The 26,671-nt window shown below is 30.7% G+C and overlaps 3 protein-coding genes across 4 annotated transcripts; 2 read left to right on the top strand and 1 right to left on the bottom strand.

The window, feature by feature from the left end:
• The first annotated feature begins 3,798 nt into the window (after positions 1 to 3,798).
• Positions 3,799 to 4,448, top strand: LOC150025218 (uncharacterized). Its single transcript, XM_090294753.1, has 2 exons — positions 3,799 to 3,934; positions 4,065 to 4,448. Exons 1-2 carry the CDS (start codon positions 3,859 to 3,861, stop codon positions 4,238 to 4,240), a joined length of 252 nt encoding a protein of 83 aa, XP_090150879.1. The 5' UTR covers positions 3,799 to 3,858; the 3' UTR covers positions 4,241 to 4,448.
• An 8,880-nt stretch (positions 4,449 to 13,328) lies between these two features.
• LOC137820145 (26S proteasome non-ATPase regulatory subunit 12 homolog A) lies at positions 13,329 to 22,243 on the top strand. 2 transcript variants are annotated; one of them, XM_068623997.2, is made up of 12 exons: positions 13,329 to 13,608; positions 13,833 to 14,027; positions 14,861 to 14,968; positions 15,072 to 15,176; positions 15,292 to 15,348; positions 15,434 to 15,630; positions 20,149 to 20,248; positions 20,336 to 20,448; positions 20,542 to 20,692; positions 20,844 to 20,921; positions 21,610 to 21,858; positions 21,964 to 22,243. In XM_068623997.2, exons 1-11 carry the CDS (start codon positions 13,594 to 13,596, stop codon positions 21,826 to 21,828), a joined length of 1,338 nt encoding a protein of 445 aa, XP_068480098.1. In that variant the 5' UTR covers positions 13,329 to 13,593; the 3' UTR covers positions 21,829 to 21,858; positions 21,964 to 22,243. The 2 variants fall into 2 exon arrangements, with proteins under 2 accessions (XP_068480098.1, XP_068480097.2); XM_068623996.2 differs by having other exon boundaries at positions 13,557 to 13,754.
• Positions 22,244 to 23,773: 1,530 nt separating this feature from the next.
• Positions 23,774 to 25,607, bottom strand: LOC137820146 (ethylene-responsive transcription factor ABR1). Its single transcript, XM_068623998.1, has 2 exons — positions 24,748 to 25,607; positions 23,774 to 24,582 (listed from the first exon to the last, which is right to left on the bottom strand). Exons 1-2 carry the CDS (start codon positions 25,010 to 25,012, stop codon positions 23,957 to 23,959), a joined length of 891 nt encoding a protein of 296 aa, XP_068480099.1. The 5' UTR covers positions 25,013 to 25,607; the 3' UTR covers positions 23,774 to 23,956.
• Positions 25,608 to 26,671: the final 1,064 nt, after the last annotated feature.

Below are 26,671 nucleotides of genomic sequence, written 5' to 3'. Positions count from 1 at the left end.
TAATAATAATTAAACACAATAATCATAAAAAATAATTATAATCATAATAATAAAAGAATTATAATTTGGTCGCTAAATCGGTCACTAATTTGTAGTGATATATTTGTATTTAGTGACCAATTTGATTTTGGTCGCTAAATCAATTAACAATGAAAACCAAATTTGATCACTGATTTATATGGATTTAGCGACTAAAATCAAATCATTCATTATTTTGTACTGATATATTTGTATTTATTAATCAATTTGATTCGGTTGTTAAATCATTGCAAATTAACAACAAAAATCATATTGATTACCGATTTGTACTAAATTAGTGACCAAAATCAAATCAATCACTAATTTGTAGTGATAATATTTATATTTAGCAACCAAATTGATTTTGATTGCTAAATTGGTGTAAATTTGCTACAAAAATTAGGTTAATCACTAATTTGCACTAAATTAGTGACTAAAATTAAATCATTCGTTATTTCAGTCATAATTTATGACCAATTTATTTTGATTGCTAAAATCGACTAGTAAAAATATCTTCTTTTTGTAGCGATCACTTAAAAGATGAAAGTTCCAAAAGAAAGAAAAATATTTTGACATCTCTCTTACCCAAACCCTAAGTTAAAACTTTAACAATGAACTCTATCCCTTGAATAACCAAATTCGAATAATTTCTATACCTACAATAAATATTATGGCTTACTATCGTTTAAATGAGTAGTCAATACTTAAATAAAAACTCAATAAACAATATAAAAAACAAAAAAAATATTCTAATTTCATATATAATGATTTTACCCAATAAACCCATTTATCTAAATCATTTTAAGATGTTTCTAAACCTACTTAAACTCATAAAACCAACAAATATATCAATTCCATAAAAAAATGTATACTACACCTAATACTACCTTAACAATTTCGAAAACAAAACCCATTTACTTTTACAATTCATCCATCTTAACTTAAGCTCGAGAAACAACATATACAACAGTCTACATCAACACATCTATATCATATAAATTCAATTCTAAACAAACAAGGAATTTTGAACCAATTCTTCCTACTTAATAGGCATTTATTTCTCCAAAAACCTATGAAAAACTCCATCTAAACAACTAAAATATTAAGCAGAAACTAAATATATTCAAATAACAACTTTATCAACTTATTGAATCTATTAAACCCTCATATACTCACTGTGAAACTAAAAATAGAATAGATAATGATTTGTTTCAAATGAGAACTTATTCCAAATCAAAATCTAGTCAACTAAAAAATCCAAGAAGTAGCCATTTCCTAATCTGGAAAATCTAATCAACTAAAAAGATCCAAGAAATGACGTACAATTTCAAAAAAAAAATTAAAAAATTATAAACAAAATAATAAACTTTTCAACATAAATAACTATAAATAGTTGACATTCTAATGAATATTTTAAATATCTTAATAGTAACTTAAAATATTAATATTTACCCATTCTAAAAGAATTTATTCTAAATAAAAAAAAATTGTTATTACATAACACTTTCTGATTTTTTATTTATTTATTTTTATCAGAAAAAATGAGTTAATAAAATGGTGGTATTTCAGGAATATCTCAACTTTTATACAAATAACTTACGAAAAGTTTTTATAAAAAAAAATTATTACCAATTCCCCAGATTAATTCAATTTTAAAAAACCAAATTAATAAAAAAATGCAGTTTTTATTTAAAAAAAACAGTTCTAACTAAATGATTATGAATTTAGTTAGTTCAAATATTTTTGAAGAACGTTAGTCCTCCTTAAGTAGTATACTTTAGATTGATGTTAACATGCTTCATAGTTTGACAAAATGATTTGTTCTAGTAGTATCCCAAAATTGATATAAGGGAGAAGAATGTAGAAAGCAGCGATGTGTGAGCATAAATGTAAAATAACGGCATTAGTTTAAAATTGAATAACGAAATTATTGAGCAGGAAAGGTGAAGAAGTTCTGGGTTGTTATTTTTCGATAATAGTTTTGGTGTATGGTGAAACTTGCACATCGCAATAGCGTGGCTACTTGGTGTGGCTTATTCTTCTTCTTCTGTATTGTGTGGATGATGACACAGCTTTTATCAGGCCTCTAAATCATGTTGGGTCCATGTGCAATTTGCAAGCGACAAGGAAGGCCTACCAAGTAGATAATCGCTGGACTCGTCCCATGTGATATATACGAACACTGTCTATTGTCTTACTCTTCCAAAGAAGAAAAACATTGTCCAATGTCTTATCTGACACTGATCTTAGTCTCACCAATGTCGCCTTTTCTCCCTCCATCCATTAATGCTTCGCATCTTCCATCATTAATTAATCAAATCTTCTGTACACGCAATCTAACTCGAGCACAAGAAAACACCCACAACAAACAAAACCACCATTATCTCTTTCTCTCACTCACTAAGCAATTCATAACTAAATCAAACTCAGAATCGCCTCCATCACCCTAGATAGAAATTGAATGATTGCCACTAGCCCCCGAATGATGCATGAACTTGAAAACTTTATTAGTTAATTAACTACTTCCACAGTGTTTTTCCTCATTACTTTATCAAGTGCTGGAATTATTAGCATTACCCCGGTTCCAACTATGTGTAATGTGATCTTAATCATTTGAATGATTACTTAGAATTAATTAATTAACTAATTACAATTTCCACAAGGGCCCCCTACCATAGAGATTGATTGACAAAGGACACATATATAAGAGTAAATCATTCAATTATTAATCAATAAAAGAGGGAGAAATTGTTGATTAGGAAGGCCATAATGTTGGCAGGTGGTAGCATAGATGTTTCACTAAATCTTTTCACATTGTAAATTAAGGGATTGACAAGGTGAGGTACGATGCCTCAGATTGGCAGGGTAAACAGGTTGCAGGCCTGACACATGGCCCCGCAGCAATGTTGCAGGCTTGAATGTGTTATCTTGTCTGCACTGCCACACAGATCCAATGGCCCAACTCAAATTCTCATATTTTCTCCTAAACTGTAGCAAGCCATCGGCATGAATCATGAAGGTCACTTTCTACTGCCCTAGATCTATCTGATATTTTCAACTGGTTATCAGTTATTGAACGTAACTTCAAATTTCCAACAACTAGGTCACATGTAAATTTCAGAAATAAAAAAGGACTCTTGCATCTAGACTCTTGATCATTCTAGAATGATACCATTATGCTACAACATCAACATATAACTCTGCATGCACATTTATATATTAGTAATTTAAGAAAAAGGACTTGAATTTCCCATTTATGTGAAAAGAACAATGCCTTCTTCAATTAGTTTGCTCATACTTAATTGAATCCGAAGACAGAGACAAGAGTCCTATATGGGAGTTTCTGGCATGTGACCGAATACGGGTTGAAAAGATAAAATCCTTAACTTTTGTTCCAGATTTAGGGACAAAAGCTATCACTAACTAATATGCATGGAACAGTTGGGGAACAATATTAATATATAGATGTATAGGAATGAGAATAAGGGTATGAAAGAAAACCAAGAGTGCCCGAATACACGTATAAAGTATATATAGTTTTAGTTTCACATGTAGATGGTTGATTTCTGTTTTTCTCGTTTAAATCTTTTCCCCAACAAAGCACATATAGCCATCTATTTCAAGCCAGACAGTGTTGATGTGACACCCTCGTAGACCATTAGCCTCATGTACAAAATTACCATTGTTTTCCATGGATACGTACCTAATAATCTCAGTGGAATGTGTCAATCTTGCGTCTATAAATAAGAGTGAAATAAGCACAGGTAGAGCACATTCAGATAAAGAGCCAATTAAGAAATAATAGAGCATACACCACAAGTCTAATAGTTTTTTCTCGAGATGGCTGTTTCACAGAACAAGCGCATTCTATTAGTGGCTTTCGTCATCCTCTGCCTCTTCTCCCCCCAAACTATAGGTACTTCTTTCGTCACAAAACTGTCAGAACATTCGATTCAAAATTAAATATTCCCATGTTTCAATATCCTGTTAATTTCTTTCAAGTTTTTTATTAACGTGTTCTTTTCAAAACAAAATTGTGTATGCAGCACGAACGTTGAAAGAAAAAACCAATATAACTAGTGGGCATGCCAACACAGTTCAACACAACAAGGAATCGCATGCTGAGGTATTTAAACCAAAAGATGAGGATGTTAACGTTGGTGGTGATGTGTTCTCAATGGATTACACTCCAGCCTCCAGGAAACCACCGATTCACAATTAAATTACTTCGCAGTTTTGGTAAAGAAAGTAGATAGTATAGAAAAAAGTGTACTAATATTCAAGAATAAGTTGTGCCTTTTTTTGTATAAAGTTATTACCTAGATCTAGCTAGAGCATAAGGTAATTAATTTATAAGTATTATCATTTTTTGGCAACAGTGAAACTTTCGGTCTCAACTACGTGATTGAAATTAACTTCACTTTGTTCGATTTCTTCTTATGTTAAAGATCCTTAAAAAGTTGAAACTACACAAAAAGAAAGGTGATGTTTATGAAGAATTCAACTACATACAATTATTTATTGCTAAACGTCTCCAGACATATGCATGTGTACAGTGTACTACACACTCAACCTATCTTTTATCTACTGTCCATACGTATTTCTTTGTTGGGAACAAAATATTGCATATAATTTATGAAAAACAAACTCTTGCAGTAAAGTTTTTATCTATGAGTAGCCTTAGCTAAACAAAGATTTTGAACACACCCACACAATCAACCATGACAAACTTCAATAGTTTTGGATACAAAAAATTAAAAACGCAAGTCTCCTCCAAGAAGTTTATATGGATACAACATAGAATTCAGCTTAAACTTGGAGACTTGATATCATGAAATGAAAATATATGTAATATGTGTTGATATAATGTTATATATATATATATATATATATATACAAAATTGAATGCAATTTTTAATAGAAAATTCAAAATAAAGGGTACTGCATATAAAATCATTATTTTATTGGCACAGACATGAGTGCTTGCGAAGAGGCCAAAATGTATAATCTGAAGCAACAGTTAATTGATCTTTGTGCACTGTGTGGACGTCCTTTCCAGATGCAATATATTATTATAATATATGGAAGTTTGTTTCAACTTGCAATCCTCTTTGCCATGCACTTTATACTGTTATTTATTAGTTCTATATGATTGTTGCTTAGCAATAGGTTTTCATGTCTGCATTTGTTTTGGTGTTTTTCTTCTTCCTCGATCTTTCCTCTTTTACTTAGCAATAGCAATAGTTCATACCTTCGTCTTTTATTCAATTCCAAAACGACAAAAAAAAATTGTTGTAACTGGTATATTAACTTTTGATGTTGAAACTAAACCTCCAAAATTTAGTGCAACTCATCTATAAGCATGAAATTTACTGTGGAAGTTGATATCACTACTGCATATTATTATTAAAAAAATACTATACATCTTCTGTGTAAAAGTATAAATAGTTATTCGAAACTGTTTGAATTTGGTTTATTAAATGTTTAGTCAAACTTATTGATTTACCTATCAAATTATGGAGGCTGAAATTGGACTCCATTGTATAAATAATTAAAATCCATATACTTTGTAGGTTAACATATCCATGACCTCTATTTTTAGGTACTTTTAGTTTATAAGTTAACAACTACCTTCTAGATAATAAGTTCTTAATTTCTAGTTTATATATTCCTAACTTTTAGTTAAGCTTTTAACTTATAAGTTTTAAGCTAATAAATTATCTTATTAGATTAAAAGCGTAAGTTAGTTAATAAATGTTAAATAACATAAAAGTATATAACTATATAAGTTTTATTATGTAAATAAAATTTGTGTTTCTATGTAAAAATATATTATTATATAATTATAATTTTATATTTTTTTAAATAATTAATTTTTTTAGTATTTTTGTTTATTTTTTAAAAGTTATGTATGTTTTTTTATTAGAAAAATATGTTATTATAATCAGTTTATTTAATCACTATTAATCAAATTTATTAATCATTTCTTTTTTCGGTTAAAAATTTGTATCCCTTAATTTAAATTATTGTTACATTAAAATTCTTTTTTAAAATTTTTGTTATGTGTAATTTTCACATAGCACCATATAATAAACATTTGTTACCTGTTAAATTTTTTTAATTTGAACTGCACTAACAATTAAAAAATAACTCAACAAATGTTAAAAATAGTGTAATGATTAACTATTTTCCTAAAATATAAATAGATAATAATTGTAAAAAAATTGAGAATAAAAAAATGTATTAAAATATAAAAGATAATAATAAAAGAAAATTAAATAAGTTATCAGTTACTTTAGAACGAAAAGCTCGTTGAACGTTTATATCTTATAAATTAAAAGCTCCTAAAATAAATTAATTTGAAATATTTATTAAATATTCTTATATTAATAACTAATTAGTCAAATAAACTAATATCTTACCAAACAAGCCTTCCATAATTATTCTTCTCAAATAATGGTTCTTTATTTGAACTCCTCATAATTTTGTCCTTTACCCTTTTGTCGTGTCTGAAATAGTAACATAGTGACAGAATAAGTTTTCTATGAAATTTAATAAATTATAACCATTAAATTTAAACGGATAATTGAGAAAAAGTATGAAATAATGGTTTCATAGAAAATAATTATGTGAATTCGATAAAAAAAAAATCAATGAAGAAAGTTTTTGTTTTTAATTCTGGAAAAGTGTTCAGCTCAATAACTGCATTGAAAATCGAATTTGGTTTTTGAATTGTGTGCATATATAGAGAAGAAGTAAATAATTAACTCCAAAACTGAAAACCGTACTCCTTTGGCCAATCTGAATTCTATATTCAATTTCCTACATAAGTTTTATGCTGCAACTACTGCTGCTGAGATGCCAAATTTTTCAAAGGTATTATTATCGTGTCTAGCATTTTGATACAACACATGCTTTTGTTCTTTACCATTCCAGGGGAAGTTGAATATCATACCATAACTTGCTTGGGTCATAGAACTTGTCTTTTTGGGGTAATGACTCAAATCAGATAAAGCCCTTAATTCCCAGATCCCATAAAACCACAACGCAACATAATTTTCTGGTTTTTAGCTTCTTTTTATCTCATAGGAAAGCAAGCTTCCCTCTGCATAAAACATCTTCCGTTGTAACAGGATGCACTGGAATCTGATACACTATTCAAAGGATGCATTATAAAATTGAGTTATGTTTACTATTTTTTAATATTCTTATGCAGAAAGGACCTCAGTGCAAGAATCAAATCTATCATCATCTGACCTGTTCTGCTGTTCCATAAATGCCACCCAACTTCAGTATTCCTCTCTCTTTGTAGATTATGATTATTTGGCAGAGAATTTCTTCTGTCCTTTGTTTCTTTATGTCCGGTTCACTCCCTGCCTAGTTATAAGATATCCAAAATCAATGGTAAATGTCCTGCAGCACTATCATCATGGCAAAATATATGAAATTAAAAGAATATTTGTAATGTTCTCTTGGAGAAGTTTTGCATACTTAATGGTCTAGTACATGTCCAACTAACATTAGGTCACTGGGATTCATCAAAAGGGGAGGAACAGGGTGCTACCAGAAAATTGAGGCATTAAGGTGTTGAGAAATGATAATCTGACCAAACATTTCAGTACTTCATCATAGACTCTACAAGAGTACATATTCTTGAGAAATATGAGAAATGGTAGAATTCACTATTCACCCAAATTCCTGTTTGAAAGGAAAAGAATGAGGGGAAAAAATTAACAATTCACAATTCTCATTCAATTAAGCTTGATCAAACAAATGAGGGAAAAGAACCCAATCTATCAGGCATTAGGGTAATCCAACCATGTACTATCATTCATTGCTCTCATAGCAGGTCACATCAAATTTAAAAAGCAGGATAAGAGTATGTTTGGATTGGAAAGAAAATATGCAGGAATTTGAGGTTATGTAAGAATTTTATAAAAAAACTAGAAAGAAGGTAAATGTGTTTGAATTAAGGAATGTTTGATGAAAATTTATTAAAAATTTTTAGTGATGTAATAATTATGAGAAAATATTAATTTTTTTAAAAGATATAAAATATAAGTTTATAAATTTATTATTGTCTTTAAAAATATTTAAATATTGAAATATGAGATATTTTGTGTAAATTTAAATTAATTAGAATTTTGTAAATTAATTCTCATACTATTGAATAATTATTTTTTTTAAATTGATTTTTTTTATTATTAAATATAATTTTTTTATAAAAATAATAAATTTGTGAGTGACGTGTATGAGGCTCCGACACTTCTCTTAAAATGACATATCGGTGTCGGATACACACGTATCAGTATCGACACTCGTAGGACACTTATCGGTTAAGTATTCAATTCAAAAAATATTTGTTGGATATTTTAAAATTCTAGCATGATTTTAACACAATTTTAAAAGGTATAAATACAATAATTTTCTAAAAACTCAAATTTTTTTGTATAAATTTTTATTATGATTATAAAAATAAAAAACAAATTCTTTTGAATCAGTCATGAAAAATATCTTACCAGCTCTCAAAGGAATCTGAAACATATTTTTACACATAAATATTTATTTTCAATTTATATAATTCAAAATTATATAATATATAGATCTGTGTCCCGTGTCCTACATTTTAGAAATTATATGTATCTCTGTGTCCGTATCTGTATCTATGCTCCATAAGACGTGATTAGTCTGATTGAAATCTTAATTTTTTAAATAATAAAACATTAAGATTACAAATTTATTTTTATATTTAAAAAACCAATTAATTTATTTATATATTTATTTTTTTAATTAATAATAATAATATGATATGAAATTATTTTTTATATAAATAACTATATTTATTTTTATTATTAATAATCTATATTATTAAATACTTGATATAAATAAAGTAAAATAAAATAAAAAATTATAATATTATCATTATTTTAAAAATATATTTTAATTTATAATTTTATCATTATTTTATAAATTAATTTTATATATTATTATTTAAATATTTATGATATTTGTTATTATTATAAATATATAAATATATTTATATTATTATTATTATTACTAGTGGAAACACAGGTTTTGTACCCACATTTTTTTTATCATTTATACCTATATTTATGTTTAATATTAAAATTTGAATAAACAATGTTATTATTTGTACACTTTATATTAACAATGTAAATATATAATACATTTTAATAAATATGAATATAGATGAGAAGGAACATAAATACACTGTATTGTGAAGGAAACATAGCAAACAAGGTAGTTATATATGGTCAATTTACAAATATCTTTAATTTTAAAAATAAAGAAAAAAATCAGTTTAAAACAGAAAAACTGTTTCCTAAACAAATGGGTCAAAACTCAAAATCAAATTGTTTCGTGATTAATTTGAATCAAATTGAAAATTAAAAAAAATAATAAGAATCATTATGCCATAATGAATCAGATTAAAAACGGTCTACATAAAGTCAATCACAAATTTCATAAATTCATAATTGTATAATAGCAATTGGAAAAAATGAGTCTCAAATAGCAGGGTATCAATTCCTCTACTCTCTCCAAATAAGGTCCACATCTAGCAATGATTAAGTGACAATAAATAAATAAAAAATATAAAACTAAAAAACTACTTTGTTAACCGCTAAAATTACAAAATAACAAAATAATCAAAATAAATTAATAAATAAAATATTATTAAGGATAAAATAGGAAATTCAAAATTATATAATAACAATTGAAAAAAATAGTCTAAAAGTAGCCTACCAATTTTCTTCACTCTCTCCAAATATCACGGTTCACATTTGCTGAAATTACAAAATAAAAAAATAAACAAAATAAAATATTAATAATGATAAAATATGAACAAATTTTTGTACACCAATAACTCTTATAATGAAAAATTATCTTTATATAATATTATTATAATTAATTATATTATAAAATTTATACAAATTCTACATAGTCTTATCAACAAAACAAGCATACACTGATGTATTCAGTATCACTAGTTCCAACTTACTCGTGAGATGTTTATCTTCTACCTCTTGAATTAAACAAATAAGAGATTCATTAAGACTAAGTGAATTACCCAATAATACCAATTAAAGAAAATAACCAAATTCTCAACAAGAGTTAAAAAACAATTCTTTTAACGAAAACCAGATTTCAAAAAGACTAATAGCAAATCACACTTTGTTAGGGAGAATTTAACAATAAAACTTTATTGACAAAATTCTCAAAATTCATTGCGAAATCACAAGAGAATCAATCCCAAAGAGTTTAGTCTTCCATACGAATGTCAAACTTAATCCTCACACAGTGTCAAACTTAATCAAACAAACGTCAATCAAATTCAACGGAGTCTTATCAACAAAACAAGCATACACTGATGTATTTAATATCTCACTAGTTCCAACGTCTACTCGTGAGATGAGATGTTTATATTCTACCTCTTGAATTAAACAGACAAGATATTGATAAAGACTAAGTGAATTACCCAATAATCTCAATTAAAGAAAATAACTAAATTTTCAACAAGCGTTAAAAAATAATTCTTTTGATGGAAACCAAATTTCAAAAAGACCAATAGAAAACACACACTTTGTTATAGAGAATTTAACAATAAAACTTTATGGACAAAAATCTCAAAATTCATTGCGAAATCACAAGAGAATCAATTCCAAAAAATTTAGTCTTCCATACAAAGGCAAAGCGAAAGGATTAACATGAAGAAAATAAAGAAAATTAAGGAAATTATAATACTCTGTTTTACGAACCCTTAATTTGAAAACTTGATTTTTCTCTTCAAGTTTATGCCTTTTTATATATTTCTTTGCACCAAGGATCTCGAAAAACAATTTTTGTTTCAAAATTTATCTTGTAGAAATTTTGGATTATGTTTCCAACTTTAATGTTTTGTCTGGATTAAGGGGGTGAAAATGAGTGAATGAATTTGAGATGATTTGAAGGAAAAATGTAAAGAAAGTTAAAATGTTTGGATTAAAGTAAATAGAGTAGAAAGTGTAGGAAAAATTTATGAAAGTTTGTGAAGGATGTGATTGAAATTATATTTTTTTAATTGATAAAAGTGTAAGTTTACAAATTTACCCTTATATTTAAAAATTAATTTAATTTATTTGTTTATAAATTATAATTATTTTTTATTAAAAATATTATTTAAATATTTATAATTATAAATATTTGATAAAAACTTATTTTTATATTAAATAACATTATTAATTTTTAATTAATATAATTATTATATAAATTTATTTTTTTATTATTAAAAAGTATTAATTATGTTATTTTAGAAGAATTATTTTTTTATAATCTTAATTATATTTCTTATATTTAAATTATAAAGGGTAAAATAGTAAATTGTAATTAATTATATATATATATATATTCAACTTTCTTGGAAACAAGTTTATAATGCAATTTTTTTTGGATTTCGTGTTTTTTTACAATTGATTTTCTAACTTTCATTTTGCACAGTAAAACTGTGTTTTTCATTGTTTAGACTCTAACTGCAAAATCTTTTCTTTATATTATTGTATAAAATTTACTTTAAGTTTGAGATATTGTAGATTTTATTTTGTTATTTTTTTTTGCAAATTTTATTTTTTATTTTGATTTAAAAAAACAACTTGTATTTTTCCATGAGTCCAATGAAAGTGGTAAATCATTCCTTTAGTTTTGAGACAATTTCTTCCTACACCATATCAATTTCAACATGTACTAAATCTTTTATTTAAAATGACAAAAATATTCCTCATAAATAATGAAAATAACCTTATATAAAAGAAGGGTGTAAATAAAAATGATCTTAGAAATATTTTGGATTTTGATTTCCCGGAATACACTTTTTGAATTTCAGAAATTTTTATTCTGAATTATTTTTAATTTTGTGTTCTGAACTCTTTTGTCCCGAATGTATTTTTTTAGTTTTGAATTATATTTGCTATTTTGGATTTTCAAATCTAAAATAAGGATAATTTTGAAAATTTAAAAAAATAATGGGTAAAGGTTAGAATTGACATGGTGAAAGAAATTGTATAGTTTTTTTTATTGTTTTTGTAGAAAATCACACCTTTTACCTGGACACTGGATTTCTCATAGGCATTTGTGCATGTCATGTTTGAAATGATCGGAACTTGTCAAATTTACTGTTCTTAAAGATAATTTTGGAGTTATATCTTTAATACATTTCATATTTAATAGGAAATTCATTACTAAATAGATATCTAATATGTTTAAGCCCAAAGTTTATTTACTTTATATATGATCATATAGATAATTAATTACTTCCTTAAGTATATAAATGTTTTTACATTTTCTCTATGATTGTTTATACATTATTAGGATGTAAATGTTTATAAATTAATTTTATTTTGATGAATTTTGTACCACATGTATGTGTTTATTTTTATGTGTTGTATGGTATATTACTTTTTGAAAAACTAATTGAAAATTAAAAAATATCATTAGTAATTGGTTTAGTGATTAAAACATTAATTACTAAATCGATTATTAAATCAATCATTTTGCCTTAGTAACCAAGGAAATAATGACAGTGACCAATTTAATTCTTTAGTAACTGAAACACCTACTTCATGGCATTTTAATGATGGTTTTAGTGGGACGATATTTAGTTATGGAAGACCCTTGAATCTCCTTTGGAGTCATCTCTTCAGGTTGTAGCACACATATGCTCTTAATAGTAGTCTGAAGGAGAATACTTAATCACACAATAGACTAAATGAGTTTAGGTTGAGTCAACCAATACACTTGTAAGTTAGTCCCTTTTATAAAATAATAATTACATTAAAAAATAAAACTATTATAACAAAAATATTAACAACATATCAAATGTACTATGATTTATATATTAAATCGTATAATATAAAAGTATTTTTTACTTTTTAATTTCAAGATCTAAAAATTATTGTTGAGTTTTAAATTATATAATTTAAAAATTATTTTTTTTATAATTTTATTTTGATCGTGTAATTTGGGAATGTCGTGCATATTATATAATTATGAATTATTTTTTTTATAAAAAATTGTTTTAATTATGAAATTCAAAAGTTATTTTTGAAATTATGAAATTTGGAAGTTATTGATGAGGACTGAAAGAGTCTCCATCAAAATGAGTCTTCGTCAAAATGCAATTAATGTTGATATATTGATCTCTTTTAAGTTAAAAAAAATGTAGGACCAAAAGAAAATATAACCATAGAGATAGAGAAAGAAGGAGATGAGAAAAGACCATAACGACATAGAAATAGATGATAAAAACTAAAGTCATATTTTTGTCTTTTACACACCCCAATGAAGATGTAGGAAGAAATATAGTGAAGTGATCATTTTGCCATCCCAATTTTATTGAATGCAATAGTATAGAAACGAATTGGGCCAAAATATCGGATTACATGGAAGGCCAAGCATAGTGAAAAAGTTAGGCCCATAAAAATAGTTTAATGTTATGTTATGTATGTGATTCCTTTCTTTCAAGTAGAGTAGAACACAAGTTCGTCTCTTCTCCCCCTCCAGCACGCAAAGTCGCTAACTTCAATGGTTATGGCTATGGTACGCCCCCGCTTTTCTGTGCTAATGTTTTCCAAATGTTCCTCACACTCCAGATCTCAACTCTTCTTTATACGCTTCCTCTGTTACTACTCGATGTCACTCTCTGTCTCTACTTTTATTTATACCTCCCTATGAAGCTGCTCGGCGTAGGTTTTAGAACAAAATAGGAATGGTTGAATTTTGGATTTTGATTAGCAGAGTTGACGATTCTTCTGGATTTTCAGGGGAACGCAGGGAATTTAGATGCGGAAATAGAGCAATTGCTGAATGCAGAGAAGCATGCGAGGCTCGCCGGCGATGTCGCCGCCACAAGAAACGCCGTCACTGAAATTTTACGGCTATGTTTCGAAGCGCGTGCCTGGAACACTCTCAATGACCAGATTGTTCTCTTGTCCAAACGACGTGGCCAGCTTAAGCAGGTAAGGGTTTTTTCTTTGTTTTTCACTGGGAGCAAAAACCTATCTACTTTTTGTTTTCTTTTTTATCTTGATAAAATGTGTAGGTGAATTTTATGTTAGGTTTGTTTGGGCTTTAATTGACGTGGCCGTGATTTTCTTAGTTTGCTTTAGAATTGGTTGTCGTCTACTTCGTTATCTATATTCTATAGTGTTTCGTTACTCGCCAGGTATTGTGTGTTAACCTATATCTATGGAAATTTTGTTTCAAATATCAATGGGACATGGGCGCAAGTAGAAGAAGTTTAAGTATTGTGATCTTGGTTGATTTCATCAGTTTAATCTGAAATATATTTTAATTATCATTCTAACTAGAAAAAGAGAAACGTTATTTGTATTTTTGGCAATAACTATTCATGCTAGGACCTTGTAGACTTATGTTAGAAAGTTTAGAGTAGACATTCTGCAGGACATGCGTCTTTCACCACTTATAATTTTATTTTTCGTTGTTTATTTGGAAAATAAATGCTGGACTGGTTTGCTGGAACACAAGGGTAAAATCAAAATTCTTGGTTCGGTTTGCAAATTGCAATACAACGTCTCTAATAAATTTGATCTGGTAGTCGTTCTACCTACACGTTAGTTTCTTACCCTATAAGCTATAAACTGATCCGTGAAAATTTCTCGGTTGTTTTTGCCCTGATACTAAATTGAACCCATGTTATTTATAGGAAGCTCACAGCTTTTGCATTTGACAAGTTATAATCTATTTGCTTTGAGTAGAGATTTTATCCAGTTGTCTTGCAATTGGTACAAGAAACATGATCTTCATTCATAAGCCTATCCTTTGTACACAGGCTGTAACAGCGATGGTCCAGCAAGCTATGCAATATATTGATGAGACACCGGATATTGAAACCCGTATAAAACTCATAAAAACCTTGAACATTGTATCTGCAGGAAAGGTGAGCATATGATGTTTTCTCTCCTGAATTTTTTTATTATCCTCCGATGTAGTCTAATAATAAGATAAGATGCATATTTAATTGTATTTGTATCATCTGTTAGATATATGTTGAGATTGAGGGAGCTCGATTGATCAAGAAACTTGCAAAAATTAAGGAAGAACAAGGACATATTGCAGAAGCTGCTGATTTGATGCAAGAAATTGCGGTCAGTGTGAATATTAAATGTATTGTGTTTTTTTATTATGCACATTTGATTTTGATATGTTATTGGCTAATGCAACTAGCTGTCAGGTGACTTACATGATTGGTTCTCTTAACAGGTAGAAACTTTTGGTGCCATGGCAAAAACTGAGAAAATTGCTTTCATTCTTGAACAAGTACTGGACATTCTACTTTATACTTAAGTAATAAAATTACTAATTTTGCTGATTTGTAGTTCTCATGCATTTACTTGTGGTGCAGGTTCGTTTGTGTCTAGACCGCCAGGATTATGTTCGTGCTCAGATACTCTCAAGAAAGATTAGTACCAGAGTATTTGATGCTGATGTTTCAAAGGAAAAGAAAAAGCCTAAAGAAGGTGATAATCTTGTTGAAGAAGCTCCTGCAGATATACCATCTCTACCAGAGTTGAAGCGAATCTATTATGAACTAATGATTCGGTACTGATTCCCTACTTGCTATCTTGTTTTGATTTCTCAATTCAGTCTGCTTCCTGATGGGGGGGTGTTAAAATATAGATGGTGTTCTGTTACAACATAGTTATCAGTAGCGGTATATAGTGCTACTATCGCTATAGATAATAGAAATCCTATAAATTCAAGGGTTGATATATCTGTTACTAGTTCATGCACTTTGGTGACAAACTTGCTATTGAAGAACTTTTTCCATCTTTCTTGCTCATATTTTCAGTTCTGCTTCCGCATATTTGGAATAAGTGATTTTTAATCTTTTTTCTTTATCAATATTTTGAACTTGATCTAGGGAACCATAATTTTTTGCAGAATTTTTTTCTGTGGAGGGGTACAGAGTAGATTTAGAGCTCTTCAATTTTCATGGGACACTAAGTGGTTGGACCAGTTTTTAGTATAAATAGAGAGTAAGGAAATGGAGAGGAGGAAGATAGGATGGAAATGTCAAATTCCCCCCATTTGTTTTAGAGGAGAAATAAAAGAGGAAATTTTTGTGGCTCCCACATATAAAAACTTTTCCCATCGAACTAGCTGCAAGAGTTATGGGAACAAGCTCTTCACTTTTCAAAATGATTTTTTCATAATATAAAAAATAAATAGTAAATAATTTATGTTACGAAAAAATAATATAGTAAAAAATTAATTTTTTACCAACTAATTTTCTTAATTATTATTTGTTTGCAATTTATACATTATTTCCTCTTTCACTTTCACTTATCCAAACTAGAGGAGAAAAATATTTCCACTGCTTTTCTTATTTCTATTCATTCAAAAAACACATTTTCTTCCTTGCTTCTCTTTCACTTCTATCATTCTCTTTCTTATCTGTTTCACTCTTGATCAAAACAGAATACAAGTTGAAGATACTATAATTAGGTTTTATAGAAGCTCTATTTTTTGGGCTTTTATTCATTTGAAAACAAAAGCTACTTATAATTTAAGATCTTTTCAAAATTGTTTGGTTGGTATGATTAAACACCATCTAATTTAAGCTCCATTGAGGATGGATAAACTCGGAGATGACAAGTCACAAGTGTTTACTTGCTTCTATTCTAGAAGTCCTTGCATTTTTTTTTTTTTTGGTATCAAAGGGTTGTTGAGGTGTAATTAGGTGTATGGTCAAAGGTGAAATTTATACGGTTGATACCTTAAATATAGGTTGACACTACAGTGAGCCTCTTCATGATTTATGTTATATCATGAAAGAATGATTTGTTGAGTTGTACAGTTGATACCTCAAGTATAGGTTCACACTACCGTGGCTTAACTTGAAAGGACAGGGGAGGTTGATTTATTGAGTTTCCTACAAGCCTGTGTACATGTGCACTTGTACATGATATTCAATAAAACCTGAAACAGGATGTTCTAGATTTTGACAATCACTTTCTTCTAGTTATTTGACAATCACTTATTTCTTTCTAACTATTAAGAATGAAGAAAATAAATATAGTGAAAATATCTCCTAGTTGATCATTTTGAATTAACAAATTCAGTCTTGATGTCTTCAGACACAATCATTTCTCGAATGAAATGACAATCAATCTCCATATGTTTGGTCATTTCATGATTTGTGCTAATATTATCATAGATGAGTGTCATTTGATTGACTTCTTCAAATTTCAATTATTTGAGTAACTATTTAAGCCAAATAAGCTAACAAATAGTTGAAGGCATAAATTTATATTTTGCTTCAACACTAGATCTTGTCACAACATTTTTTTCTTGATCTTCCAAGAAATTAAACTATCACCAATAGAAACACAATATCCGGAAGTGGATCTTCTAACAGACGTAGATCCTGCCCAATCAACATCTGAATAACATACAACTTTAGTATGATTATTGTGACCATATAACAAGCCTTTCCCAGGAGAACCTTTAGTGTATTTCAATATATGAATGACTACATTCCAATGATTAACATATGGTGAATAAAGGAATTGACTTACCACACTAACAACAAATGAAATATCTAGACGAATGATTGTAAAATAGTTCAATTTTTCAACTAATCTTCTGTACATCTCAGGATTTTAGAAAGGCTCCCCTTGGTAGGAGTTTGGCATTAGTATCCATAGGTGTCTAATCTTCTTACATGGGTCAACCCGCAGACTACCTCTTATGCAAGACGAGCCAATGAAATGAGCCCGCATTTTGTTGGCTAAACGGGGGTTGGGCCTATCTGGGGAGAGCCAGCTTGTATTGCCAGTCCGTATTGCCACCCCTAAGACAAACTAGACACTTTGGACAGACTTGGAACAAGGTACATCTGGCAAGACTAGGATGACCTAGTTGAGCATGAATGAGAGATTGAGAATCCATAACTGTGCCAACATATGCAAATGTTCGTAGGTGATAAAGACCATGAGACTCACACCCGGTGCCAATCATCTGTCCCAAACTTTGGTCATGTAAACAAACATAATCTTTGATAAAAGAAATAACACAATCAATGGATCTAGTTAGACAACTAATGGATAATAAATTAATGGTAGAACTAGGAACATAAAGAACATTATCAATAGATAAAGAAGGAAAGATATGAATAGTACCAACACCATGGGATGAGACCCTAGAGCCATTGTCCATGTTAATGAATGATAAATAAGAGATAGACAAAAAAGAAAAAAAAGATTTATTACCAGTAATATGATCTATGACACCTGAGTCTAGAACCCAAGGACCAAGAGAATTGAAGTGTGTAAGGCCAGCAAAAGGTGTACTTGAATGTGCAACAGAAGTAGTAGAACCAGAGTTATGACAATCTTCATACCATTTAAGAAATTAATTGAAAATTGTAGGCTGACTTGAGATATCAGATGAAGTAGGGTCCATAGTAGAAGGTTTGCACATGAATAGTTTGGGCAACCGCAACTGATCTAGGAGGACAACCATGTAAGGCATAACACCGGTCAATTCTATGGCCAAGTTTGTCACAATGGTCACACTTATGACATCCTTTGGCCAACTTGGACGCTGAGAGATTAAAGTAGAATAGTCATCAACTAGAAAAGGTATATTAGTGATGCATTTACTTGGCGCACGCAAAAGAGCATGTAGTTTACCCATATATTCAACCATTGTACAAATAAGATGTTTGGGAGCAACAATAAGGGGATTTTGAAACACACCATAAAGACGTTAAGTATCATTAGTGTATAATAATTTAGCCTATTCCCAAACTTCTGAACATGTCTCAAAAACACCGAAAGATTTGTTTTAAAGATGAGTGAATAGTAGATTTAATAACAATGCGTAATTGAACATTAATTTTCAACCAACAGGAAACCTTATCTGCAACAACATTGTGAACATATTGGGTAAGATGATCTACATAATCTTCACTCTTAAGCCATAATTTAATATCTGAGACCTAAGTGTAGTTCCATCCAATTTGTCAATAAAGAGATGAGCATTGACATAATTAGTATAGATAGATGGATTGGGTATGGTGGCAGTTGAAGAAGCCATAGATCCAGTTGCCGACGGCACAATGGTAGGAGGTGGATCTATGGAATGGTAGGAGACGAATCTATGGAAGGTGAAGTTTGCAACCGTTTATACACTATGAAATGTCTTTATTTCTAGTGGATGTGGGATCTCCAACACACCTTCCTCACGTCGATATCTGTCAACTCGTGCGTGAGACTATATATTATAGGTGATCCGATCACAGCCCGATAGCGGGTGATCTAATAAGCCCAACAAACTGTCGATAGGATAGACTATTAATGACTCTCTTACCATATTAAGAATGAAGAAAATAAATATAGGATTGATATCCCTGCACATGAGTGTTTATTTATAGATGAAAATAATAATATAATCAATAATAATAGAATAATATAAACTATGGGCTAAGTCCGTTGCATTCAACACTAACTAATCAATTTACATTTTTTACGGGTCTGGTGTAGTGTTTTTATCAAAAGCATATCCCCTTTTTTACCATATTTAAACCAACTCAACAACTAGTGTTTATGTCATTCACAGTTTTCAGTCCAGGTATGATGCTAACTGTATCATGAATTGACTGACCTTAGAAATGTAAGGAATGATATTTTAAAATCAGCAGGATACAGGTTCTATTTTTTCCTTACTTTACAAACATAAAAATGCCTTTTTTACTCTTGATTATTGTTTTGAGAATGACTATTATTCTGTAAATACGTTATGCTGTGAACTCTGAAGTTGACACCCTTTCAAAACAACATTATCTAACTTTCATTTAGTGACTCTTATCAAATGATTTTTATTTTCTGTTTGTCATTATTCAAATGGATACTCTGTTCAATTCTTATAAACTAGTACTCAGCTTCTTTTAATTTGGTTCTATTTTAAAAATCAATTTCAATGATCTACAAAGATTTTTGTTAATGGTTGTTTTGTTTCATTTGCTTTGGGTGTTGCATTCTTTTGATGCTACTTCCAGATGATGCTTGCAGGCTGATCATAATTTTTTGGTTGTCTTGTGATGATTTCTGTAAGGTACTATTCCCATAAAAATGATTATCTTGAAATTTGCCGATGCTACAAGGCAATATATGAGATTCCATCTGTCAAAGAAAATCCTGCCGAGTGGATTCCAGTAGGGTTCCTTTTTACTTATTTGATTTATCTATTATTGTCAGATTGAGTTTCTTTCTTTTTTTCTGAATATTTTCCTTACATATAGATCCTGAGGAAAATATGCTGGTACTTGGTTCTATCACCACATGATCCAATGCAGTCAAGCCTTCTCAATTCCACCTTGGAGGATAGGAATCTGTCCGAGATTCCAAACTTTAAGTACACCATCCTAATCCTGGGCTTGTGTCTTGTTAGACATTTTAGTCATGCTTTCATTCTCATCTAATGCACCTGTTACACATCATGTTGTAGGTTACTGTTGAAACAGTTGGTCACTATGGAGGTTATCCAGTGGACAACTCTTTGGGATTCATACAAGGATGAGTTTGAGAATGAGAATAACGTTGGAAAGAATTTGGGTGATAAAGCAGCAGAAGATCTGAGGGAAAGAGTAATTGAACATGTAATTCCCTCACATTGTTATATTTCTTTTGTCCCTTCCCTCCCTACAAATTGCTTGGGAGGTATTTTGTGGATATCTTATTTTTCAGTTTTTCAAAACTTCTTAATTTAGGATGTGAGCATTAATAGTGTATTTTTGTTTACCTTGTCAGAATATTCTTGTAATATCAAAATACTATGCAAGGATTACTTTGAAGAGACTTGCAGCGCTTTTGTGTCTCAGTGTTCAGGTTAGTAATTATGATTATGTGCTGAAAGATTTTCTATGGCAAATGATAGTTTTTAATGTGTTTGGGTAAGCCTCTAGTGTTTCAGATAAATATCTCAGTTCTTTCACAATAACCAGTGGTAAGGTAGTTTCATGTTATATGCCGCTTTAGTCAGGAATGGACCTACATATAAGCTTTTCAGGGCAACTGCCTCCTCAGAGATTCTCTTTGCCTTAATAGGCTAATTTACAACTTCGGTCTCACCTTTGATTCCCGATTCGTGATTTTGATCTCCTTTATTTATTTATTTTTTTACTCCACATTTTTGTAAATCCACAATTTTGGTCTAACTTTCAATTTTGCATACCTTTTCTCTTGGTCCAATTGAACCCTAGATCCGACATATTCATTAAAAGTTCCATCGACAAATAGTTCAATTAATTAATTTTAAAAATAAAGAATTAAACATGCAAAATTAAGGATTGAACCAAAATTGCAGGTTTTCTAAAATGTGGGGACTGAAATCATGATAAAAAATAAGGGGGCCAAAATTGCAACACAGCTTAAAATATCTGAATAGTACATTTGCCCCTCATACCGATCGCTATATTGTTTGCTAATGATCTACCTATGCATATAGATGTTGCAAACTGTTCTAATTTCGTCTTCTGTTTTGAAGATTATAACTAATTGTCCTTGCAAACTTTAGGAAGCTGAGAAGCATCTTTCAGATATGGTTGTTTCCAAGGCATTGGTGGCGAAAATTGATAGACCCATGGGAATAGTTTGTTTCCAAAGTGCCAAGGATAGCAACGATCTTCTTAACTCATGGGCAGCAAACTTGGAGAGACTGCTTGATCTTGTGGAGAAGAGCTGCCATCAAATACACAAGGAAACCATGGTGCATAAGGCTGCCTTGAAGGTTTAAGAATGTCCATGCCACTATTAAAAGTTACAGGTACTTCCAAAGGTCCTTATGAAAGTAATATATGGAAGTACCATGGTTCATTGCTGAACTTTTTCCATTACTATCTATCACAATGCTTCTATCTGGTAACTGCAGGAGAATCCCAATATAGATGTTATTTTGGACTGAAGTTGCCTTGACAGGATGTTCATTTGAATTATTGCTGATTAGGTTGGTTAGGTATTGGATTAAACGACAATGATTTATTTTACCATTTTATTGTCAATTATGAAATTAGGGTAGAGCTGATATATGCTTCTTACCGTTGTATACTAATGGTGCATACCTTACCGCCGACTTATGACAGGATCCTGAACGGTCTTGTTTGTGGGTCAGTGGGAAGAGAATGAGTGCTGATATTCTTTTGTCCTTTCAATTCTCCCTCATTCCTTGGGCTCACTATTCCAGTTTCTTCTGCATGTTGGATGCGGTTGTCTTGTTATTTTTCTCCTTTACATTTTGCTAGCTGAATTTTCTTTTGTTTAACAGAAATTTGGAGTTTGTCAAGGGTGTGTTTGGTAGAAAAGAATAAAAAAGGTAGAAATCAGGATGGATGGAAATAGGAAGGGAAAAGAAAAATAGGGAAAACGAAAGCTGTTCAGTTAAAAAAATATATGATAATCGATTGCCCTTTTTTACATTGAAATCTGGTTTTAACTAGACAGCATTTGTAACATGTATGTATACTGAATGAATAAAAATGTAATTGTTTTTGAACGGTGGAGCGTTAGTTTTTTCCTTAGTTTGACATGTCACACGATTCTTGGCCGTGAAAAAATCAGTTTGGTCACCATTTTGCGTGACCTTGAGAAAGACTATAATTAATTTTATCATTAAGGAAAATAATGACGATGCAATTACTCAACATAAACGCAAGTGTCGTTTTTTTCAAATAATAATTAAACTTCATAATAAACGATTGAGTCAAAATGTTATGTAAAAGTTACAATTGCTTGAACGACTATGTTACTTGCACAGCATTATCATTGTTTTCGGTGTTTTACACGCGACTGAGTTCTTACGTGTGGCTTAAGTGTTCATAGTACTTTCTCTCCGTGGTTTGTGAGAGGGACGTGTATAAAGATAAAAAAGGAAGCTTTAAATGAAATTTATTTTGGAGTTACTTTGCTCAGACGCAAGGAAGCATTATAATAGTAAGGCTTTGCCAACCTTGGTTCACACTAAGTTTGTTTTCCTGTTTTATTATGATCTTCAGCTCAGGATGATAGCAGTCAAATTGAGGGTTTCCTCCTTTTGAACTTTAGTGGACGGTTCATCTGACCTTAACTTGCATATTTGTATACACAAGTATTTAACGGAGGCATTTTGGACCATTTCATCAAGAGGTTGTTTGAACGAAATTTTTCAACAAGGTGAATATAATAATCCGCCGAATGAATGTTTGAATCTCATTGTGATGACGACTTTTGGATGATTAAAAGGAAGAAAAGAATTTGCAAGATCAGGAAGATGTTGCCTTTATAGAAAGAAAATACTAAAGCGCTCGATGGAACAAAATGTCAAAGCATTTTTCTCTCCCAACGTTACCAACATGCAATGTCAGAAGACCAGCCACCGATTATATTATAATTGTAATTACTTCATTTTAGTAAGATTTCAAGCGTGCTTTACTTTTTAACTTCATATAGGTTCCTTCTCATCTCAAGTATTATTTTCTCAATTCCTTTTGGAGTAAGGTATCAATCAATCACTTTAAAAGCCTTAGTGACTATTTGCAAATTCACAAATTAAAATAGAAAACTTGATAAAATGAACAATTAAAATGACATGTATAATTTCAAAATTAGTCTAGGGATTTATTAATGCATATCATTCCTAATAGTAAAGAAATCTTAGTGAAGAAAATGTGTCAAGTTTATCAAACCTGTTAAACTGTACTCAAGTCTGGTTTAAACATGGCGATTTATTTTCCTCCATAAACATCGTCAGCCAAAATAATGAATCAGAACTGGATTGACAATGCAATTACAAACAAGAGAGGAGGGGGCTATAATGGTTTAAAAAAAATTCATGAAGAGGTATAATGAAAGAAGAAAAATACAGAGAGAGAAGAAATAAACAAAAGGAATCATCCTGAGGAAGAAGAGCTAGGAGCAGAAGCAGACCAAGGTGGTGGTGGTATCTGGCTAGAATAAAAGGAAGAAAGTGAAGTGTCCTGCGAAGACGATACAAACGCAGAAGAAGAGGAAGAAGAGTGAAGTTGAGAAGCCATGGAAGACGTGACAAGCGTCCTGTCATTATAAAGGTTGGTGGGGTAGCCCGAGAGCTGAAAATACTCGTAAACGTTGGTCGCTGCTTGAGAAGGGAGAAAAGATGGAGTATGCACAACTTGATCCCTGGACGTTGAAATGGACGCAAGAGAAGTGGCGGAATTGGAAACACTAAACTCAGGTTGCCGGAGAGTGACATTCTCAGGGAAGTTCAGTTTCGCCTTGTTTCCTCTAAATCGAAGAGCAGCTTCATCGTATGCTCTAGCAGCTGCCTCCGCCGTGTCAAACGTCCCTAACCACACCCTCGCCGCCTTGAACGGATCTCTTATCTCCGCCGCCCATTTCCCCCACGGCCTCTGCCTCACTCCTCTGTATTTCCTCCTCTCCTCATCCCTCCTCACATTCTCTGTTGTCTTGTATTCATACACAGCATTTCCCATTTCCCTTCGTATTCTGCTTCTCGAATTGTTTGAACATTCTCCACCTGTATTCACATGTATCTTGTTAGTTGGTAACCAAACCAAATAACACATATTACACTGCAACCTTGAAGCTTCACTACTCTTCTAATCTATGCTACAATTAATATGCAATCAGAGAAAATTGAAGAAAGTAACATAGATGGTAAAGATTTGAAGGCGGTGCTTACTTCTTGGTACAGAAGAGGCTTGTGAGAAGCATGGTGTGTCTTGTTCCCTAGTTCTCTTGCTAGAAGAGGAGGCAAGAATATAATTAGATGAAGAAGGTAAAGAGGGTGTTGTAGAAGCAGAAGAAGGCACGTCTGGTGTGACAGAATCAGTGGTTGTTGGAACCTCTCCGGTGACGACGTGGGTCAAAGCTGAGACCATAGCAGACATCTCTCTCTCCCTATTCATGCCCGGAAATAGCCTTGGCAATGCGGTACTGTTCATCATCCCTCCCTCGTTCTCGTTCTTGTCAACCTCGTTTTTCTCTCTTGGATTCGCCACCTTAAATAAACACGTGTAAACAAATTCAAATCAGAGACACTTGGATTAGGTTTTGTGCATGCAGACACCCCTTCAATCCCACAACCCTCTCAGTTGTTTCTTATATATACGAAACGATGGAAAGGTCCAATTTGTTCGCAGGCGCCGCCATAGGAGAGTCAGTCGGTGGTGATTTATTGAACAGTTCACACCTACACAACTTCTCTCCTTATTTACCAAGTAACTGTAATAAATTAGATTAAAATGTAAAGCGGTTTGAATAATTCCTTCCATTTTCTCTATCTCCCAATCTTCTTTTGCACCACATAATTAAGGTTCGGGAGATTAATTAAACAATTAAGAACCTTTTACATTTTATTTTAATAACTTCCATAAAAAATTTAAATGTGAAAAGCATAAATTTGCCGGCGCAAGTGTTGTGTGTGGAGAGAACCTCCACCGGCAGTTCCTGCTAGTCGGCAAAAAGTGAAGAAAAAGTAGACACCTGTATCAGCCGACATTCAAATAAATCGTAAGGGAAAGACCAATTTTTGTCCTCTTTGACTTTTTTTTATGGGAAGTGTTAGATAATAAACTCCTTCATTTTAATCCAAAATGTTTAGTCAAATAAAAAATCATAACACACACGGTTGGATAATCATATCAATTAGGTGTCAGGATAATTTTTATCAATTATCACTTTAAAAGTTTGTTTTATAATAATAAAATAGTCTAAATTTTTTAATATAGTATCAAAACATATTCTAGCAGAATTTCTTGGAAAAATTTTATATTAATTAAAAATAATAATCACCATACATTTTTAATATTAAATGTAAAAAAACTTATATTTTGTTTGGTGTGAGATTTTAGTTAATAATAAAAATGAAGGTGATAAGTTTTTGCAAGTAAAAGCAAAAGGGATGTATCCAAGAACTAAATATAGTAATTGTGGCCCACCAAGGTGGGAAATCCTGTTTTTTTGTGTCCATCCATTTCCTAAGAGGATATGTATTGAAGTAGGATGAATCGAAAGGTGCGAAATTAACATAAGGACCCACCTAATCGGTTTTTGTAAAACGACGTTACAGAAGAAACTCAACACTATTTGAGAACAATCCCATCCAGTGCAAGTAGATGAATTAATACATGTAAGCAGTGTGTACGTTTCTTGAGTTCACATTCTTGTTCAATATCAACCAACCCTTATCCACAAGGACACCGGAGATCAGCCGGAGGGTTCATCCCATTCTGCAATAAAAACATAAATTTAACTCTAGACATTACGCATACATATACATATAAATATAAATATAATATCACTAATTACTTTAAATTAGAAATTAATAATTATTTTAGAATTTAAAATAAAATGGTTAATATTAGATATCAATTTAGAACTCTGTGTGGATATCAGGACTAGAGTAAGTTGATCTACGTCGATACATAATTATTGTCGTGCTTGTAGCTACCTAATTTTTCGAGTCCTTCTTCCTTCACGCGTGCGTTCGTCCGGTCGGCGGGATACCTGCGATTGCACTCCGACGCTCAAGTCAGTGCTAGTGTTTAGTTAAGTCTCTTTGATATTATGAAAAACGTACATTTCTCCCTTTCAAAAGTTCCTTT

The sequence above is a fragment of the Phaseolus vulgaris genome, chromosome 9 (assembly GCF_051622355.1).
Source record: "Phaseolus vulgaris cultivar YP4 chromosome 9, ASM5162235v1, whole genome shotgun sequence".
NCBI lineage: Eukaryota > Viridiplantae > Streptophyta > Magnoliopsida > Fabales > Fabaceae > Phaseolus > Phaseolus vulgaris.
The sequence above is the reverse complement of the archived record's forward strand: the minus strand, read 5'-3'. Positions and strand labels throughout refer to the sequence as shown.

Coding starts and splice junctions, on each gene's coding strand:
- LOC150025218 (XM_090294753.1), top strand. CDS start 3,859: ATGGCTGTTTCACAGAACAAGCGCATTCTATTAGTGGCTTTCGTCATC. Junction 3,935..4,064: donor CTTCTCCCCCCAAACTATAG/GTACTTCTTTCG, acceptor TTGTGTATGCAG/CACGAACGTTGAAAGAAAAA.
- LOC137820145 (XM_068623996.2), top strand. CDS start 13,644: ATGTTCCTCACACTCCAGATCTCAACTCTTCTTTATACGCTTCCTCTG. Junction 13,755..13,832: donor TCCCTATGAAGCTGCTCGGC/GTAGGTTTTAGA, acceptor CTGGATTTTCAG/GGGAACGCAGGGAATTTAGA. Junction 15,349..15,433: donor TTGCTTTCATTCTTGAACAA/GTACTGGACATT, acceptor CTTGTGGTGCAG/GTTCGTTTGTGTCTAGACCG.
- LOC137820146 (XM_068623998.1), bottom strand. CDS start 25,012: ATGATGAACAGTACCGCATTGCCAAGGCTATTTCCGGGCATGAATAGG. Junction 24,583..24,747: donor AGCCTCTTCTGTACCAAGAA/GTAAGCACCGCC, acceptor ATGTGAATACAG/GTGGAGAATGTTCAAACAAT.